Genomic DNA, 20,290 nt, shown 5'->3' with positions numbered 1-20,290 from the left:
GCTGAGGGAGCTGCTCTCAGCTTCTCCAGTCTCACGCTGGGGTTGACTGATGTTGTCTATGCTTGATCTTCACCGCAGTTGGCCCTAACAGTAACAACAAGTTATCAGCTAAGCTACAAACCAGGCTTCAATTAAGACGCATGACTATTACTAGAAGCTGCAGTCTCGAAAGTTTACGGAACTTAACATTGGTTCTCACTTTTTCTGATTGTCACCCACCTTACACGGTAACATTGTTATATGGTCAGATTAAATATTGATTGTTCATTGTGAACAGCGCAAGTCAGACTATCAAACATTCGCCATCAAGAATAAGCACAAGTAAGGTAGATGGTGTTACTGAACCAAGTTAATCTTGTGGGTGATGTAAACTGTATATTTAGTTCATTTGGCAGTCTATAAATGTGTTTAACTGTGTTGAAAATCCGTGGGTGAAAGTGATTATGTTGCTCACAGTCTGCCACTTTATAGAGGCCCACAGTTGACTTGCAGCGGGATGGGGTGTTAGCCAGTCGATAAAAAGGTCAAGCTCTGACACATGTACAGTATTGACCACTGCTCTGTGGGGTTAACTAGCCTTTCTTTCATGGGATTATCCCTTTCCCTGTCTCGTGGATGATGGACTTAATGCTTAGTGATGCCGCGGGGCCCTCAAACTGACTAACTGAAATGACTTGTAGCAAGTCTTTCCACTGAGCCATTTTTCTGGAAGAGAAATGGAAATTAATGTTGCTTTTGTTTTCTTCCTCTGTCTCTTCTCCCCTGACTGTCTTCACACCATATTTTGCATGCAAACCTGAGTGTTAGCGCGACATTTCCAAACTCGTGGCTGCAGATTTGTTTTCACATGAATTTCTTGCATCTTCACAGAACAACTTTCCCTATACACATACACACAAATCATTCCAAACAAAACTCCTTAGACTTTTCTTTTTCCATCTCCCACCTCACACAAACTCCCACAGATGCGTCCCCTCTCCTCCTCTTTTTTTTGCTCCCCTCCACTGTGAACAATTCCAGCCATATCTAGAGGACCGTCTCTCCATACGTCTTTAGGTTTTCTGGGAGTGCGAGCAGGGTAAGACTTCCTCCACACACGCCCTCACAAAGACATACTCTAAGCACAGCCGAGTGTGATCCAGTTCACTATATGTGTATGACACTCACACACATTTAGAATGCATGTAAGGACACATTAACTGACATTTATGATGCGTTTGTTCAGTCTCATATTGGATGCTATTAGCCAACATGCCGTTGTATCCTTGCACTTATTTTTTTCTGTAAGAGAAGCACTTTGAGGCCACTAAAGACCCTAGAGATGAACATCTGTTAGCTGTTCAACGCGGCACAGATTCATGTCTTGAGTTGTATTTGTTTAGTATTTTACTGACTAAGCATTGTACACCCCTAATGCACATGAATACTGTATGAGAACCTCTTTTCTCTTGAAACAACTGAAGTGTTATGTCTTTTGGACAGACAAGACCAGAGTTGAGCATCACATTTGGTGAAAACCAAATCGCATAACTCTTCAAAACCAACTCTTAAGCACGGTGGTGGAGTGATGATGATTAGGGTTGCCCCAGTTATTAAACTTCAGTTAGCCATTAAATTAGATATTACATATTGTATACTATATCCATGTGTTTTTATTAGGATAATAAAGGTTAGCAAAGTGCTTTTGTGTGTATTTCTCTTTAGCACTGGCTTAGTACCGTACAGGATACGGCCAGTGACTCCCTCTCGGTTAACCAGCACTAGAGAATTTGATCTTTGTTCAGTTCACTGGATTTTATCGGACCACCTCAAGTGTAAATATGCATATTCATGTGTTCTTATCTCAATAGTTGGCCTAAGTGTGAGCTTGTTTCAGTCTCCTGAGTCCAGAGTCCTCCTTATCTTTTCCTTTTTTTGTCCTCTTTTTCTCTTCTGCCCTTTGCACCATCTTATCACTGGGGACCACTTGGAGTCACTTTGCCTCAAAATGCAGGATAACAAAGGAGCCATCACTCCATTGCAAGCTTGCTGTGACTTATATTATTTGTTGTTTTCTTCTTCCTCTATTCTTCTTCTTCTTCTTCCTCATTCGTCTGTGTCTATTTCTGTGCTGCTCTCTGGCCTTCCCCTCTTTCTGTCTATATCACTTTCTCGGTCTCACATTCTTCCCTCTCGATTCCTTTTATTTCTCGGAGATGTTCCTCAGAGGATTTCACTGGAGCTGTCTGATCTGAATAAATGTTTGTGATTAGAGCTGGGACTGTCTTGCGGTTTGAGCTGCCTATGTGGGAGTTTTTTGCTCGAGTCACTCTGTAGTGCGGTAGTGTTTAAATGAGTCTTTGTCAAAACCTGCCTCCCTCCTCCGTCTGTCACTCTCAGTTTGAGCCATCTATTTTTTAATGACCTGGGAGATGCGCAGAAAGCCTCAGTCTTTATCTCTATCTAGACAAACAACATAGCTGGAAAAGGTTTTTACCTATTGGTCTGGCTTTTATTTAGATGTAGATGTTCAAATGAAAAACACATAAAAGCCAGCTAATGTTTTTTTTCTTCGTTGCTGAAGCTGACCTAACGGCCCTTTTTCAATAAATATCTAACAAAGCAAAGTCAGTATCTTTAAAAATGCTTTTTAAGGCTGTCAAGTTATTCAGATGTTCAATTGCATGACTCTGCGTAGTCAATTCTGATTTAACTGCAAGCTGATTAAGATTTTTACCCAAATGAATGACGTTTAAATGTGTTATTACTGGCAAAGCTTTCTACTTTTCAACATTATTTCACAGCCACGACATCATTGCTACACATTTTAAGCCTTTCGTGAGTTTTCTTTTGCTGTAAATTGTCACACAAAAATATTTTGGGTCAATTGGACAGGACAAGGCAAGGCGTCATCCCTTCACAAGACACGGAATGCAGTGGCACCTAGAATGCATATTAATGAAATGCTAGATGACTTCCTGTGTGATTTAAAAACACTATTTCACGAGACAAGACTGTCCCTCTCTACTTTTTTTTTTGTGTTAACTCTGTTAATGTTTCTGGACGTGATGCATATACTGTACAAGAACTTGATAATTATCCAGTTTGAGAAGTTCTCTACTTTTATAGCGTGTCCTTTGAAGACGTGACACCCCATAAAGGACTGTTAACGTTTTCTGATCTTCAAAGATGATGTCTGCAGGGGCTTCACTTTTTCCTAAAGAAAAAAAAAAAAAAAAATAGGCTAAATTGGGATGTGCTCATGTTGACCTCTCTCCGAGGCATTAGTCTGGACATTCCACACTGCACAGCCGAGTGGCTGCAAATATGGCCGAACATTGACCTTCTTTACTTTTGATGCTTTGCCGCCCGCAGCGCTTCCTTCAGCTCGGCCTCACACAGCACTTTCCCTCCCGCTGACACCCCCTAAACTCCCTTGAACCTTACTTTGAAGTGGGTGCTGGCCAGTTAGTGCACAACGTGATCAAGTGAATACCATTTTGTATTTACTTTTATCCTTTTTACTGTTCAAAAACAAAAGTCCTATTGTAACGTGGAGTGGGTACACTTACAGTGGCCTCACAGTACAAACTTTAATCAGGAGAACTGAACTGATTATTATGGAAGCTCCCTTTTTTTTTTTAACTCAAGTCACACTGTATTTCCTATTATGGTAAAATTCTCAAGGCATTGCGTACCCAGAGGGGCGAGAGCGCGCACCCAGAAGCGCGAGAGCGTACACGTCATCAATCGCAAGCACTTTAATAGCCAAAGTGATCTACTTGTGCTTTGTTTTTGCTCGTCTTAAAGAAAAGGTGTTTTTGATTGTGTTGACCCATTACAGTTTCCCCTAAGACCCCGACATCTTGGAACAAGAGCTAGTTGGACGCGAGCTTTATTGGAAGACTGAAGCTCAAAGTTGAAGCTGTTCCAGCACTCAAAGGGCACAAGTCTTAAATGCAAGCTGTGAGTGAAACCGTTTCAGATGTCTGTGCTGTGTTGGCATTAGACATATAAATGGATATTTGTACAAACATCAAGGTTAAAGTGGGCTAACGGCACTTTGGGTTAATACGTTTATACACATGACACGTGACAGCTAATTTTTTTAAATTATTTTTTTTTTAAATAAAGAGTCTACTAATTTTTGCAGAAGGACCAGACAGAAAGACAATGAAAAATTTCTGATTTTGTCCTGCACCACATTCTTCGTTGTGGTGGTTTGTCGTGCTGCTCACTTAGATGTTTGGGATCTGATTCTGCCTCAGAAACGTACCCCTTGATCCCATGTTCTGTCATGCTTGAAAACGTAGCTTGTTTTTCAAAGGATTTTGCCGGTTGTGTTGTCTGAGCTTCCTAGCCAGCAACTGGATTAGTGTGCGTTCACAATTCACCATAATCCCCTCCGCCTGCCCCCTCGGCAAACCTCCAAGAATTTGACAAATCAGAAGATCCTCTCGATCTCAGAGAGAAGAGAAGGCTCTCCCTCGTTCTGAGCCAATTACACTGCACTATATGGAGTAATGAAGTGTGTAGAGCTTATTTAGAAGTATCCATGATTGAGAATGAAATGACTGGAAATGATCCCGCCATGTCCACTTTAGAAGATATACCCGTATATACAACTTTTCCCTGCATTTCCCTCAGATTTGATCCCCTTTTTCTTAAACATTAGAATTAGTTTTATTCCATTTTTTGTAATTTCTTGAAACAACACTTGTTACAACCCTTGTGTTATTCCTCACAGAGACATTCTTGATACACTTTAGAAAACCATGAACCCGTGAGGGGAAAGATGCATGTAGTTTTGAATATTTCTCCTTGAGTACAGCAGTAAACGGCTTGTTACTTTGTGAAGATATAGTTGTGTGTTGCCATTCTTAACAGAGAGCATGGCCTCTCTCCTTTTGTATATCCTTCAATCCAAGCTTGTGTGTTCTGTATTGTGGCAGCCTGTCCGATGGTGATGGGCATCGTATGACTCCCTGCTGTTCATTACAGACTGAAAGAACAGCTTCATGGGCTCTAAGTTAGTTTTTTTTCTTTTGGTTTTATTAATCTAACCATCAAAACCCAATGGTTTTGTTTTCGGTTTCTCAGATATTGGAGCTTTTAACATAGTCTTTCTCCACATCTTTAGAAAGTCATCATCTGCCTTTGAAAACTTTGTCTGGATACAGATTTTTTTTTCTTCTGATAGCAGCCCAAAGGATGGGTTTCTATCCTCATGTCAGTCCTCCACTCTGACCAGCTCCTCTTCGTTTTGCTAAATATATTGACAGAACTTGTCTGTCATTTTCTCTTTCAGCTTTGCCTTTTATTGTTTGTCAATTCAACTCTCCTGCTGCTGACCTTCTGTTCATTTTCATCTCTCCTGTCTTTGTTGTCTCTCAAGCTCTTTGTTTGCTCTCAATCCTGAAAATGTGTCTGCTTCCCATCATTTTAGTCTCAAGTTTGCTCTCTTTCCTATTTTTCTTAACCCCTGTCTGTGCCTTTGAATATCTATCCCCCTCCTTCGTTTCTCCACCCATCAGTTTTGTGCTGCCTGTACCTTACTTATGTTACTGTGTATCAACTGACTGACCTCATGTTTTTAACCCTTCTCTTGCTTTGCTGCCCTTTTTCTCAGCAGCACACCAGAGCCCAGATTGGCTTCTTAATGTGCTGAGTCACCACTGTACACAAGAAATGTAATTACTTAAAAAAATCTCTGTCTCTCTGTGCCTCTCTCCAGGTCTTCACTGACGTGCCCTCACTGCCTTAAACAGAGCAACACCTTTGACCCATTTTTATGCATCTCTCTGCCCATTCCCCTTCGACACACCAGGTGATGTATAACACACATGACAAGTGGTACAGTGTAAAGCATGAGGGGCTGTGCCAGCCATAATTCATTCTGGCACACTCGCACATATTTGTACTCTCACCTTGATTCATTTTGACTCTTTCGCCCGAACATTTTGTTTCTGTATTATATATTCCCGCTCACATTTTCTTGCATTCATGCAATGTTGCATCGTTTTGGAAAGTGAGAACAGTGAGAACCTTTTTTTAGTGTTCTTCCAGAGAAACGCGCTGTTGTTCTGTGGTTAACTTTTCAGAAGTCTGGACACACCTAGCTGTTAGTTTCTAATGGGAGCGTGTGTCCAAACGTTGGCTGGTACTGTATATGTGACGTGTTTCTATGTCAGTGGTATGGAGGCATTAATACTATGTTGGTTAACTAAACTGCTGGTTTATCAATCAGGACATTTTATTTTTCTGATCCGTCTCTTTTAAGAAGCTGGCTCACACTTTTCTCTGTGTTAGGACTATTTTAAGGTAATAACTTGTTAAACTATCAGTATATAATGATTTTTTTTTTAATATTATATCAAATTACCCAGTAGATCAGAGACCTTACTTGTCTCTCTGCTTGTCAGTTGAAATTGTGGACATAAGATCCGGATCTCAGTGAAATAGAATAGATCTAGACGTTCTAATGCTATATAAATCCTCAGAGCTCAAACTGCACACATTTTAGGAGGACATTTGACCACACACCTGCGCAGGCTGGCTGTGAACACGGACAGCTTTTAGCCGCGGTCATTACAAAGTGATAAATGTTGGTTGTCAAAAGTCCCTGACCGGACACTTTTAGTGTGGTTTCCATTTTTTTAACAGTTCCAGAAGCTGCGTGTCAGCAAGGTACTGCTGTAAGGCTGTATGACTTTGACATATGAAGAAAGGGACTAACATGGAGCAAGAGAGGAAGATGATATTTATATTCTGACGATAAAGATACAAACAGAGAGAGTAAAAACCTCTAAACAACAAATCTGAGTAATTATCCGTTTTTTGGGGGGTTTCTTTGCCTTCTAAATGAAGCAGCTGAGCCACCAGAGGGGAGACGGCACCATTGACTGTAGAAACTCAACTAATATGTAGTTATTTTTCTCTATTTTCATCCTCCTGAGCTTCATATGGACATAATTTGATAGCTTTCAAGTTTTATATGCAGTGAAGTGCCATTTAAAAAAAAACAAAACAAAAAAAAAAAATAAAAAAAAAAAAACACTAAGTGAACTGAGTAACAAAGATACTCTTGTTTGAATGGCACCTGTGAGCAAGTGAATATTCAAACATGTTAACATTATATTAGGAAAAAAAAAAGAAGAATTATTATATATTTATAATATAAGATAATGTGGGTGGGGTGGGTTTGATAACGCTTGGATGGAAACTCAACTAAATTCAAACGGGCCTAAGGGGCCACATGCTCCAGTCTGCTGGTCCTGCTCTTAATGCTCAGCAGGCTTCTGCCTGAGGGGAGGGGGACAAACAGTGTGTGTGCGGGGTGAGTGGGGTCCCTCATGATGCTGGAGTCCTGTTTCCTGCATCTGTAGGTGTAAATGTCTGGTGGTGGATAGGCTGTGTCCCACAGTCCTATGTGCAGCTTTCACCACCCTCTGCAGCGCCTTCTTCTCTGCCGCAGAGCAGCTGCCGTGCCACACGGTGATGCAGGAGCAGAGGACGCTCTCCACCACACATCTATAGAACGATGTCAGGACTGAGCTTCCAAGTCCAGCGTGTCTCAACCTCCTGAGGAAGTAGAGGTGGTGTGCCTTCCTAATCAGGCAGGAAGTGTTGTGTCCCCAGGCGAGGTCGTCAGTGATGTGTACACCCAGGTACCTATAGCTGGAGACCACTTCCACCGCTGTCTCTCCGATGTCTGCTCCCACGATCATCTCCTTGGTCTTCTTCATGTTGATGCAGAGGTTGTTCTCTCTGCACCAACCCTCCAGGCGTTCCACCTCCTGCCTGTAGTCAGACTCATTATTGTTCATGATGCATCCAACCACAGCCGTGTTGTCCGCAAACGTCATAATCAGACAGCTCGGATGTTTCGCTGAGCACTCGTGTGTGAGCAGGGTGAACAGGAGGGGACTCAACACACAGCCCTGGAGGGAGTTGGTTCTGAGGGTGATGGGGGGAAGAGGAGACCGTCTGTCTGTTAAGAAGTCCAGGACCCAGTTGCAAAGGGTGGATCTTAGTCCGAGTGTGTTGAGTTGGAGCACTAGAAGCGGCTGTGTGCCGCCATTTTCCTAAAAGTTCAGGATTTATTTGACAAAAGCCAAGTTGGCCAAAGGACAAAGTATTTTCAAGATGGACTTTTCATTATTCACATTGTGCTAAAGGTTAGCCAGAAATGGGTTCATGGGTCTTCAAGATATGAATGGAGTTGGTCTGCCTGGTCAGACAAGCTGCTGGAGCACAAATTTCATAAATTGAATTCAGGTTGTACAAAAATAGCGACTACACTCACGTTTACCTGATGTCAGATGGACGTATGCGTGTGTTGTATGTTACATGTGGAAGTGATTGCATCAGGATGTGCTGTGGAATGAAGCTGAGTCAGTGGAGGCAGTGTGAGGCTTCTTTCAGAGGGCAAGCGATCCCCTGCTTCTGCCTGTGGCATCCTCCTACTCTGCCTGTCGATAGAAAAGACAAAAACTGTCCGAAGTTGCTGAGACGATATGTCACTCAGTGAAGTAACCATGGTAACAGTACCGTAATAAAACCATGTATGAAGAGAGGATATATGTATAGGAGTACAGGAACACTGCTGTTGTGACCTTACTGAAAGATTAAGCCACAAAAGCTATGGCATCTCTCATGTTGGAGAGCGACCCAAACTTAATGAACAGGCCCCCCTTTCTCATCTCAAATGAACAGACTTCTGCCAGATGTTTATTGGCACATAAAAAGCATGTGCTCTAATCGGTAATGCACTTCTGAGAGCCCTTGAGTCGGTGCATCATTCTTCTTAATGGGTGGAGCCCTTTGTCCCCAGTGATTCCCATCAGAGCCCCGGTTCACCTTCAGCTGTAGCAGAGGTCTAACCAGCAAGAATAATTGTACTGGTGTTCAACATGAGCTGGATGCGGGGTGTCTTGGTAACCATGAACTGTGAAGATTTTTTTCAGACGTTATGTCCTTTCTCTCTCTGCCCATTCATCCAGTCAAACAATGAACAAATAAAAAGATGGTGAAGAAATGCATTAAAACAATGTCAGAGCAATGCCCGCCACATCCAGTTCCACAACATTTCTGCATTCAGTGCGTAATGAATCTTCCTATCTTCAAGCATGCAGATGTCACTGCGCTGCATCCTCTCTGCATGGCTTCCATCGAGCTAACCCAAAACTCTGTTTTGCAGCTTGAGCTCTCTGACAGCAAGAGGTCGGTCCCTGCAGTTGCCTGAGCCCAGCACAGAGGAAAATTCAGTTAGATTCATTGTGGTGGCCCCACACTGACACACACAGAGGCCTCATCGCACTGTCCTGCTGCAGCAGTATCCCAGCTGAATGCCTGATAAGTTTGAGGACCCCTGAGAGGCAGCAGAGTTTGGCTGCCAGCATGGCATCTGGGCATGGGTACTGCAGATAATGTCAGTATCCAAGTGTTTTCCACCAGCCTTCTTATTAAAGCTAATATTTAATTTCAGTATGTTGTCAGACATTCTTGTTTGCATAATCATGAACAACAACATGATGTAGAACTATTCAGTCACTTCCTATATAGAAAAACCTAACAAACACTCAGAGGAGGGCCAGGAAACTGACAGTAGGGCATAGTTTAGAAACTGCAAAAAGCTAAATGCCTTAGCTAAAAGCTAAAGCTAAATAGCGTCGAGGCGCTCCAAAGTTTGGTTATATTTCACCAAAAAGGACAACACTAGGGCCAGTTGCAACACATGCAGGGCTTTGGTCACATCAAATGGGAGAAATACTTTCAACATGCTGAACCATTTGACCACACAACATGCAATTACTTTGCACGAATGTAAAATCTTTGACACGCTACTCAGCGATGGCGGCAACTCTCCCGGGGGGGCTTGTGGCACAGCGTCTTCTGTCCTGTTGATTGTAATAATTAGAATTAATTAGTTAGTGACATATTGAATCAATAATTTCCATCTGATATTAACATTTAGATGACGATGACTGCAAGAGTGAGGCAAGCTCAGAGACAGGCTCCTGCATACCTGTAGCTACCCTTTTCATCGAGGCAGGGGGAAAAAAAATGACATGAGGCGCAAATAGATAAAATGTTAAAACATACTTGAAATTAAAGTGTTACTGCAACCAAAGCCATTTGTACTAGACATAACTGTATGAGAATCGATAATAGAATCGATAAGGAACCGAATTGATAAGCGATATCGATAATGGAACCGGAATTGCTAAATTCTTAACAATTCCCATCTCTAGTTAAGGGTGTGGAAGAGAACCCTGGTTTGGAAAAAAAATTCAATTATTTATTAAGTCATGTTAAGAATGAAGTCATGACCACTTTGACAGTGATAAGTCAGTTTTGCAATTTGTAATTAGAAATTATTTTTAGTTTGTCTAAGGTATTAGGAGGGCTAATTTCTAATCTTGTAAACCTTTAAGGTCCTGTTGATATTTGAATTTTAAAAAAATCCCTGCTTGAAAATATGAAGCACACACACGACACATTTGCTCGTGCTGGTGTTCGAGCACCTGTGGGCCTGTAAAAGATGACTGCTGAATGTCAAATTATGTTCATTGTCACAATAATAAAAACAAAAGTATATATAATGTGGTACAAAATACAAATACCAAGGGAAACGAGAGTAATTCCCATACGAAACTCTATGTGCAATATAAATGATACATGTTTGGAACAAATCGTGTCTAAATGAATATGGAGTATGATGCTGAGTTGCTAACTCTTTCAAATGTTGGTTTAAATGGGCTCACGGCAACAGTTTTAGTACATTGAACAAAAAGTAAACTGTGTTCATTTTTGCCTGAAAGATTAATTTGCTCAGAAACCAAAGCGGATGTCTGTGGAGTGGACGTCTGTCGCGGTTTGTTGGACGCCATGTTGTATTTGTACTTCGTCCGAAGTTGTCTTTTATACGCACAGACCCTGAATTCTCACTTCAAAATTAAAACTGTGGGATCAACCTTTCAGATTGATTCATAATTCTATTTGTACTCCTAACAACCAAATGCTGAAAATGTCTGTTCACTGCAAAACAAATGGATTTAATAGTCAAAACATCTTTATCAATATGACTCACACAATCCACTGCATATGTGACTATAAGGTGAATATACTACATAATTAATTTTATAATATGTGGTTTTAGAATGAATTTACTTCAATACATTATTTAAAAAAAAAAAAAAAAAAAAAAAAAAACATTTTGGGAGGATCAAAGTTTGGCACATTACCACCCTGTCGATTTCGGCTTTCATTCGGCGTCGCAGTTAAGGCTCATATTTTCTCCTTTTCCTTCCCTCCAGCTCTTCACTACTACACTAGAATTTAACGTTATTTTTGTCAAAACAAAAGCCAACCAGCTAACAATGGCAGTAAGCAGAGGTAGCAGGAGAGCAATCCTCACAAGTTGGAGCTCCCGTTCCAGACACTCTGCAATCCAAATTCAGCTCGTCGGTAGACAAAACAATGCTCACTTACACGACTTAACAATGTCATGAAAGTATTCTCATGCACATACTAGCTCATGCTGAGGCTATGAATTTCAACAAATGAAATGGCATGTTCACTTCTAATATGAACACTCAAAGAACTGGAGCTACAACATGAAGAAACACTTCTGTGCTTCTTGTAGTTTCAACATGGTTTCTAAAGACAGTTTTCAGCTCTTTCCAACTGAACTGCTCCGTGTGTCTGAGTTTTTTGTTTTTTTTTTAAGCTGAGAGGTTGTTGTTTAATGGAGACAATCAGGCTTTGAAACTGCAGGGAGCTAAGAAGCAGCATAAAGTCTGCTGCTTTGTCGGGTGACATCTTTATTTCCTGCTCCTTCCGAGCTCCTTCTCGTCCCATTTCATGTCACATTCCTGCGTCTCATCTTGGAGTAACATAGACAAAACAGCTGCTCAGATCCTCCACCGTCTGCCTTGTCAGCCTCCAGATTGCTAACATGTTAGTCACCTGAATAATGCATGATTGGAAACAGGAAGTGGAGGTGTCGGTGACTGCACCACATTCATCCCAAATTAAATGGCATGACCTTGCTTTTTTTCCCCCTCCCTGCTCTGTTTTTTCTTCATCCTCCTCCTGTTCTGTCTGATCAAATGGGATCTCCCTGCTATGCCTCCACCCTTTGTCAACTTGTCTGCCCAATTATTTCCATCCCTGCATCTTCCACAGACGGTGCTCAGATTGTTGTTTAAACCGGTTTTGTTCTACATGTCCAGTCTGGCATAAATCAAAACACACGAAAAGACATGAAGACCCCACCAAGGGAACATCTGAAAATGTTAAATTACTGCATGGTTTGAATCGGAAACAAATGGACGGATTATGAAGGAAATTGTTTCTGTGAACCTGACAGGCAACATTGACCGGCTCAAACGGCAGATTTCAGTTCTATACTATCAAGTGTTTTGTTTTAATGCTCAGGAGCTGAAGTCAGCTTAGCTCAAACACACCTTTTCAGCAAATTGTTTTTTTTGTTTTTTTTTTCGGTTTCCCAGAATTCTGCACAGATACATTAATCTCTTTTTGGTCTTTTGACAGTTCACAGCTGCTGCGTTTGTACATCTCTGGACAGTGTGTGTGTGTGTCTGCATACAAATGTGTAACTAACTCAGTTTGCCAGGTTTGGTTTAGGATGTGTAGTAAAGTCCAGATGGAAAATCCGACTTGCTGAACAATTTGCTCTGGCTCTCCATTTGTCTTACTCTCCCAATCTTTCTGCCCCTCCTTACCGTCACACACAAGCACACATACACACACACACTTGCTTTCTGCTCAATGTCTTCCTCCGTCTGTTCTGCTCCACAGGCCGATGTGTGTGACGTTGGTGTTCAGCTCAAAGAGCCAGAGGTATCTGCGGGTGGGGCTCGCCGTGCCTCTTTTTGGTCCCATTTCCTCCCTAAGAGCTATGGTAGCAACGGAGGGTAACATCTCCCCTGAGCAGGTACATTAAGGAAACACACACTGCAGTTAATTGTTTGTGTCTGTTTTGTTGGATGACGAGCGTTTGGTGAATACAGAGTGGTTTAAAAAATTGAACCCCACACATGGTAATTGTGAAATTCTTAAAATGATGCAGTTTGGTAGCTTTGATTTGGACTGTTGGTGGTGACAAAGGACTCCAGATCAAAACAACACGTCAAAAATAACAAAAAGCCTGAGTTTTTCTTCCCGCAGTGACCGTCGATGGAGCCATTGTTATTGAATATAAGAAGGTTTTCTGGGCAAACTCATTTTAGGTCTGACAATCATACAAAAAGGTTTATTGCAAACAAAAAACCCTGGAACAAAAAGTGTGTTAATCACCTCAGTTTGGTGAGTTCAGTTTGTACACGCACGCACAGTGTGTAAGTGGTTTTACAGGAAATGTTCATGGACAGCATTTTACGATGCGGTGGGTGTAACAAACCAAGGTTACAACACTGAGGCAACTCGCTGACAAATCATCATTAAGACTCTCTTTGTGTTTTGTCATATGGAAGGTTTTTAAATTCCCAATCCAGATAATTACTTATAATGAGAGGACTTTGACTTGATAGAAACATAGACTTACAAACTTGGATGAGAGAGCAGAGTGTCTGTCACCTTTGAGGAAAAAGGCTAAATGAAAAAGTTCCAGAGGCGCGTGACCATAACCTGTCCTCACACAGATGATAAATGCTGCTGGGTTCTCTAAGCCTGGTTCACATCAGCAGTAGAGCAGAAAAGGCTATCAAATGACCCAAGAAATGAAAAATGTTTTTTTTTTCTGTGGGTCGGAAGTCTATCGTTGACTTTGTCAGAATTTAAGTTGCATCAGATATTTCCTTCATTGTGGAGATGAAGCTATAAGGGAAAAACATTGTGCTCAGACTTAATCCTGTTGGGGGGGGGGTGTAAAAGTTCTTTAAACCTATTTTACCATAGAGTAATGGCTTGGAGGGTCCTCATAATAGGCTTCAGATTTGTTTGAGCAGTGAGAGACAGAGACAGAGAGCAGTTATCTGTTTAACAACACCGTTAATGCACCCCATAAACTGGAAGATATTTCTTGGAGTGGGCCACTAAAAACTGGGACTGCCCCCAGAACAAAGGGATGTCGGGTCACCCTTAATAACATCAGTGCCACTCATTGTTCCAAGGATGTTCTTAACTCTCTAATTTCTGCATTGGATGATAGGAAAACATGTTTTTAAATCTGCCTGCTTATGAGCAGAAGAAAAGTTGGGTTAAGTGATGTCAGTAATCTGAAGTCATCTCATAATTTTTTTAAATGGTAATGTGAGAGACTTGGTTGATATTAACAACTTCATTAGTTTGGATTAGGAAACTTAAAGTTATTGCTTAGTTTGGTTCTACTTTTATGTCCCTCCAGTGTACACTAGAACTGGCAGAGTCGAGTGCAAAGAGTTCACAGCTTTTTATGTACAGGGTGTACCAAACTGAAGCCATATGACAGTTTCCTCCCTGCCATTCGAGAATCCAAAAAGACGATCTCCATGCACATAATAAGACATCACCTCAGAAAACTGCGAAACACACAGGGTTATTTGTTACATTTATAACTGTCCACCTGTTTGTGTAAATAATGATATATTCATTTGGACTGTGAGAGAATTGTACTTTATTGTAAGTAAGTGACTGTACTGTGAGTAATTTGATTGTAGAAGGAGTGAAAAATGCCCTCTTCTGGCTCAGTGAACCGTTACTGCCTGGCGCAGGGCCCTACCCTCGCATCGATTGCTCGTAGATGAGTAAAAAGGCTCAACACTAATCTGTATTTTTTGGGGCGATTGAGGAGAGAGAGAGCAGCATCTGAAAGATTTAGAAGTTTTACTTTTTTAGTAGGCCATTAATTAGTACTGGAGTGTATTTGAACAAATGCACTGTATCTTGAGGTTAAATATTCTATTTCAATGCTGGTAGGGGCGATAAACAAACAAAGCAAATAAATAGTGAATAATGAAAGAAAAAGCTAGCTGTTGACGTCACAATACCCATTTTAGCAGATGCTTTGATGTATTTTTGATGTCGGAATGTCCTCTTTGAGTATTTTGGCTGGCAGAAAGTTGAAAATTCATCTTAAGTTGTACTGACCTGAGATGAGGATCATTTGAAACTGGAGAAACAAACAATGTTTTCCTCTCTGTGCACAGGTCATCCTGGCAGAGCTGTACTCCACTGGTTTCCAGCGTTCTTTCTCAGATAGCGACGACTTGACCGCGATTGCTGACAGCGACGTCGTCTACGCTTTCCAGGCTCCTCCTCACTGCAGTCGCGGCGGCTCTGCACCACACTCAGGTAACTATGGCAACGGGCCGTAACTCTGCAGACACTCACTTTCTGCACTCCATTGACCACTCATCACTCACTTCCAGCTGTCTCTTATCGGCCTCCTCCATTAACTTTAATTCGCAGTGATTCACACTTACACTTGTTACCAGTTTCACTCTCATTCAGTCCCATATGTTTCATTAGTATGTTTCTAAAGGCAGACGTAGTACTTTTGAGAGCAGAGGTCTACTGTATGCAGCACTTCATTGTGCTTCTGTATGCATGGAAGCACAATGAAGTGCAATAAGGTGAGATTGAATTAAAAGATGTAACAAAAGTTGAATTTGCAGCAATTTTGTCTGGCGATTAGACTCCAAAGCATCATCTCGATGAAGTGGAAAGGTGAACGTAGAAAGGTATCTGAGGTGGATGAGCAGAGAGGGGAGGTGGCTACAACTTCTGATGGGGCTCCTCTTGTATCTGGAAGAGGTGAAGATGGGGAGTAGGGTTGCATGTAAGTGTAAGGGTTGCATGTAAGAGTAACAGAAAAGAGGAGATTTAAAAAAAAGAAAAAGACAAACTCTTTCAGTGAATTTGAAGCTGCATGTCGGCAACTTCACTGACAGAACAAGAAAGCTAAGTTATTACTTACTGATATCAAAAATTAAGCTTATTCTACATCCTGCTTTTCTCTGAGCAGTAAAATCCAATCTTATGGTTCTTGTTGTCCCATGTCCTGCTCGTACACTTTCTCTTCTTCCCCACTTCCTTCAGTAGTGTTGTTGCTTTTCTAGCTGCTGCATCTTTAACGACAAGTGTCTTTCTTTTCCCTCTGACTTTATTCGTAATGGTGAAATTGACGTTTTCCTTTTATTTTTTTACATTATTCGTCATGGCAAAAGTGTTGATGTGGTACCGTCAAGCAAAACGGTGTCGAGCTGGGCAGAAAACCAGGCTCTAAAGTGGGGTATCTCAGAGCTCCAGGCGCTCCAGGGCAGTTTCAGGCCTGGGAATGTGCATTGCAAAGTACTTAAAAATGAGTCAAAAGAACATGGTTTTCAGTGTCTCTGGTGTTTTAGATTGCAATATTTATGGATGAAAAAACAGATGAAAAAACTGCCAATATACTGCCAGAAGTTGTTAAGTTACTACTTGCAGGTCAAATGAACCCACATTGTTGATAAGATAACCTGTTTCTCAACGTAACGCTGATGGTATACGATAGAAGATCGTTGAGTCAAGATGGGTATAAGTTATGCTGTTAATGTTATCAGCTGAACTTTGGCCAGGGGAGGGGATGTTGTAAGTGTATATATAGAATAGTGGATGTGCAGCAAGGGAGTGGAGGTCTGTGCTTAGACTAAAAACAAACAGGCTGGTTTGTCTCCCAGCCAGCTGCTAAGAGCTTCAGCTGCATTGTAGTGCAGTCACCGACTACCTGGCCTTCAACACTGTTTACAAGGGGTTGAAAAGATGTTGTATAAAACAAACAGAGATCTGTGGCTGTACAAAGGGTAAATATGCATGCGTGCTCATCTCTTGCTGATGAATTATGACATTTCTGAAAGGTTCAGGAAGGTTACAGGGGCTTAGACAATGTATCTTGGGCTCTGAAGCACCATGCCACATAATAATGGCAGTCAGTGTGAATACATTTTCTAATGAGTTCTGTGACCATTTCTGAATGGTGCTTAATTGAGGTGGATAACAATCACAGTGGTTTTTGTAGCAGTCTGTATCGAGCTGTGATTAATATTGGCCTGCTCATCCAGTTTTTTTGAGGGCAGTTTTGTTACCTGTGAAGAAGAATGATGATAATTAAATTCTGTGCTCGAGTGCTGATGAAAAATTAACCCTCTTTACTTTCTTGAAAAGAGGCATTTCTGTTGTCACTTCACAGAATGAAAACAATATCAGGAGAGCGAGCGGCGTCACTCCCGTCAGAGAGTTTCAGGCATTTGAGAGGACATTACCTTGGCTTACAATGATTTGTTGGAGACCTCCCCTCCAAACTGAGGCTAACCAAGTCCTGACTCTAAAATCTAATAGCTGTTGGATGGTAATCTGTCCCTAAAGGGAAGGCAGGTCCCCCCAATGTGAGTGCGTTCAGTGACTTTCTATGTCATGTAGGTAATGAATCCATTGGAATTACACTATTGAGCCTCATAAATAAAAAGGAAGTCCCCATAGAGAGAACACACACACACATATGCAGAAACACACTGAAGTGTACTCTGGTAAATGTAGATGTGACTTCCATTATCGTGAGCGCATGATTTATGTGATATCATGAATAGTAATTGCTCAGAATAAATCACAGGATCACAAAAGCTGAAAGAAATCTAAACTCCATTCAGTGGGATTATCCATCCATCCGTCCATCCAATAGCTATACCTCAATATCATGTAGAGGGTCCTTAGGATGGCATTTTTTTGTCTTTTCTCAATTAAAAATACAGCTTGTGAATTCACACACATATTACTGCAGAGAGCGCACAATGGTCTGCTTGAAATGGAAGGTAATACCTGAAAGAATTAGCCTTCCTGATTTCATGAGGGCTTCTGATCTGCGACGCAGAATGTTAAACATCTTTGTCAGAGGTCAAACTACCAATGTCGCAACTGAATTACTGACTACTGAAAGTAGTAGCTTTGCAGGAGCTGAAATGTTACTAAGGTTATGTAAAGCTGCAATTACTTGGAGCCTTGAAGGGGCCTCAGATTCTGCGTAAAGTCCAGCCTCTCCAGTCGTTTTTATGGATAGTTGTTTTTTTTTACTATCCTTACCAACACTGTGGACAGTATTAGTATAATAAACACATTAGTCATTCTAAAAGATAACACAGGGGTTCTCCAAGTGGCAAAACCTTTGGTTTTGCAAGATTTTCAATGGAACATTGTTAATATAAGCCTGCGGGGGTGGAACATGAAAGTTCCAAATGATGTGCCGTCTCTCTTTATACTGTCAATCCCAGCAAATTCCAGGTTAAATGCGAACATTTCCTCAACTGCTTGAAATGACTGTTGAAAAAGAACACTTAAACTTTTTAGATGTCTTGTTTTTATGTGGACAAAATGATACTCTGAGTGCAACTTTTTACATCTCCCCACGCGGGCTTTACAGGTGTTTCTGTATGTTGTGGAAACACGTTGTTTGAATTCGTTCCAGCACACCTGAATCAGGCAGAACTACAGTCTTCCTGCTGTCCATCAAGTTGTTTGTTTTGCTGCTTGCGTGTAAAGTAAAGCCACATGCCGCCCGTGATGGATGCCTGTGCAGAAAGCCTCAAGGTCCCGCGATGTAATGAATAACCGACTCGCATTACAACTTCCCTTTTGGCCTGAATTTTTATTTGATGGGATGTGAAATTCTGTCCTGCTGTAAAACAAACAGATTTGAACAACATGGAAGTTAGACAAGACTCTACAGCTGTGTGAGCATCCCAGCACGAATGTGTACTCAAGATTTTAAAACGATCCATCTGCTGCTTGTGATATTTTAGCCCGGGCTTCTTTTTTTGACTCACCACACTTGGCATTGTGAATTCTATCCGTGGGTGTTTGGTTTTCACTGTTGGTTTTGGCAAATGGAGTCCCATTTTCAATCTTGAGGGAGATGATCAGCAGATATATGTATACAGCAGAAAAATGAATAATCAATGGATCTTCAAAAAGAGCAGAGAATGTTAACATTTTGTTAAAGCAAGCGTGTTAAAGTGACGCTGGAGACGTTTCAGCCTATGCTGAGAATTCCTCAGTTGTTATAAGTAGCGGTCTTTGTCTGCAAATGTTTGGGGGATACTGAATCAACACTGCTCCCCGGTACCGTAATGAGTTTCTGCATTCAGAGGAAATGGCAGCAGGAGGTCTCATGATGGAAAACACACTGAAATATCAATTAGGTCCAAAGTGCCACGATCGCGTTCTATTTCACCTTCAACAAACCAGGCGATTTGCAAATAAATAGACCCACACAGGACTCTGAAGCCTGGGAAAGCTTAGCCCACTGGAGTTATGTGATGTTCACTCGTTCCTCTTGAAATTGAAAAGTAAAGACCGAGTCTTCACCGGAATTTGAGCTGAGTGGATTGTGGGGGTTGCTTATAAACAGAAAGGATATGCGGACCAGGCCACGGTGTTGGAAAGAAAGAGGGCACAAAATTCCCTTCACAAACAAGCCCCTGCAACTTGAAAGAGACAAATCTCAACACACATTTACTGTTCTGAGTCGAGCTGAAGCCGCTGTGTTGTTCTGTTGGCCCAGAGGGATTCTACATTTCACGACTGACACTCTGCTCTCATTTATCTGCTCAGCTCCGCAGGTTAATCAGTTCCCCCCCAAACCGGTATGAATATTTTAGTGTATTTTTACTCCCGCAAATCTTATGAGAATATCAGGCCATCAGCAAGATCATGAAATGAATATGATTTTCTGCGGGACGACAGTAACTGTAACAACGGGAGGTTTTTCTGTCATTAAAGACAAGAATGCTACAGAGAGACCAAACAGAAATTCAACCTAAAAAAAGTGCAAATTGTTCTGTATCTGCACTTTGTTTGTAGTTCTTTTTAGTTTTCAGCATCAAAAGCGTCCTCTGAGTCTTCAGCATTATAAAAACAGCCTGTTCACAGTAGCATGTATTGATCGTTGTTTCGCTGGACACTTTTGGGAGTGCGAGGCCACGTTGTCTATGGGTGAAAACTAGTTAAATTTCATCAACAGACTGTCAAAACCACTGATTACCTGCAGTTATTAGGAGTGTGTGTCTCTCACCTGTAAGATGGTGCAGTGGGGGTAAGATGTGTTTGGTTTGATTGCATTGAGAACAAGTCCTTTCTATAAATGTGGCATTGGTTAGCTCCTTTCAATCAGATATTAATAGAATTTTTTTTTTTCTCAACTTTACTGTCACGACAATACAGCTGCCACTCAAGCTGCAGGTTTTTATGATATTTTACAGTTGTATAGTAAGCCTCCATTGTTGTATCTTCTGAGTTGTTGTGATTTGCACTAGCTTTATTGGCATTCAGGGATTCACCG

The 20,290-nt window shown here is 41.4% G+C and overlaps 1 protein-coding gene across 1 annotated transcript in view; it reads left to right on the top strand.

The window, feature by feature from the left end:
* usp43a (ubiquitin specific peptidase 43a) overlaps positions 1-20,290 on the top strand; it is a 110,306-nt gene that overhangs the window by 43,216 nt on the left and 46,800 nt on the right. Inside the window, exons 4-6 of the mRNA XM_072383456.1 lie at positions 5,714-5,806; positions 12,805-12,940; positions 15,132-15,276. Coding sequence (XP_072239557.1) covers positions 5,714-5,806; positions 12,805-12,940; positions 15,132-15,276 — 374 coding nt within the window. The remainder of the gene's footprint in view (positions 1-5,713; positions 5,807-12,804; positions 12,941-15,131; positions 15,277-20,290) is intronic.

This window comes from Leuresthes tenuis, unplaced genomic scaffold (genome assembly GCF_036924035.1).
Source record: "Leuresthes tenuis unplaced genomic scaffold, fLeuTen1.0.hap1 SCAF_4, whole genome shotgun sequence".
NCBI classification, from domain to species: Eukaryota; Metazoa; Chordata; class Actinopteri; order Atheriniformes; family Atherinopsidae; genus Leuresthes; species Leuresthes tenuis.
This window is presented reverse-complemented; position numbering and strand designations above follow the sequence as displayed.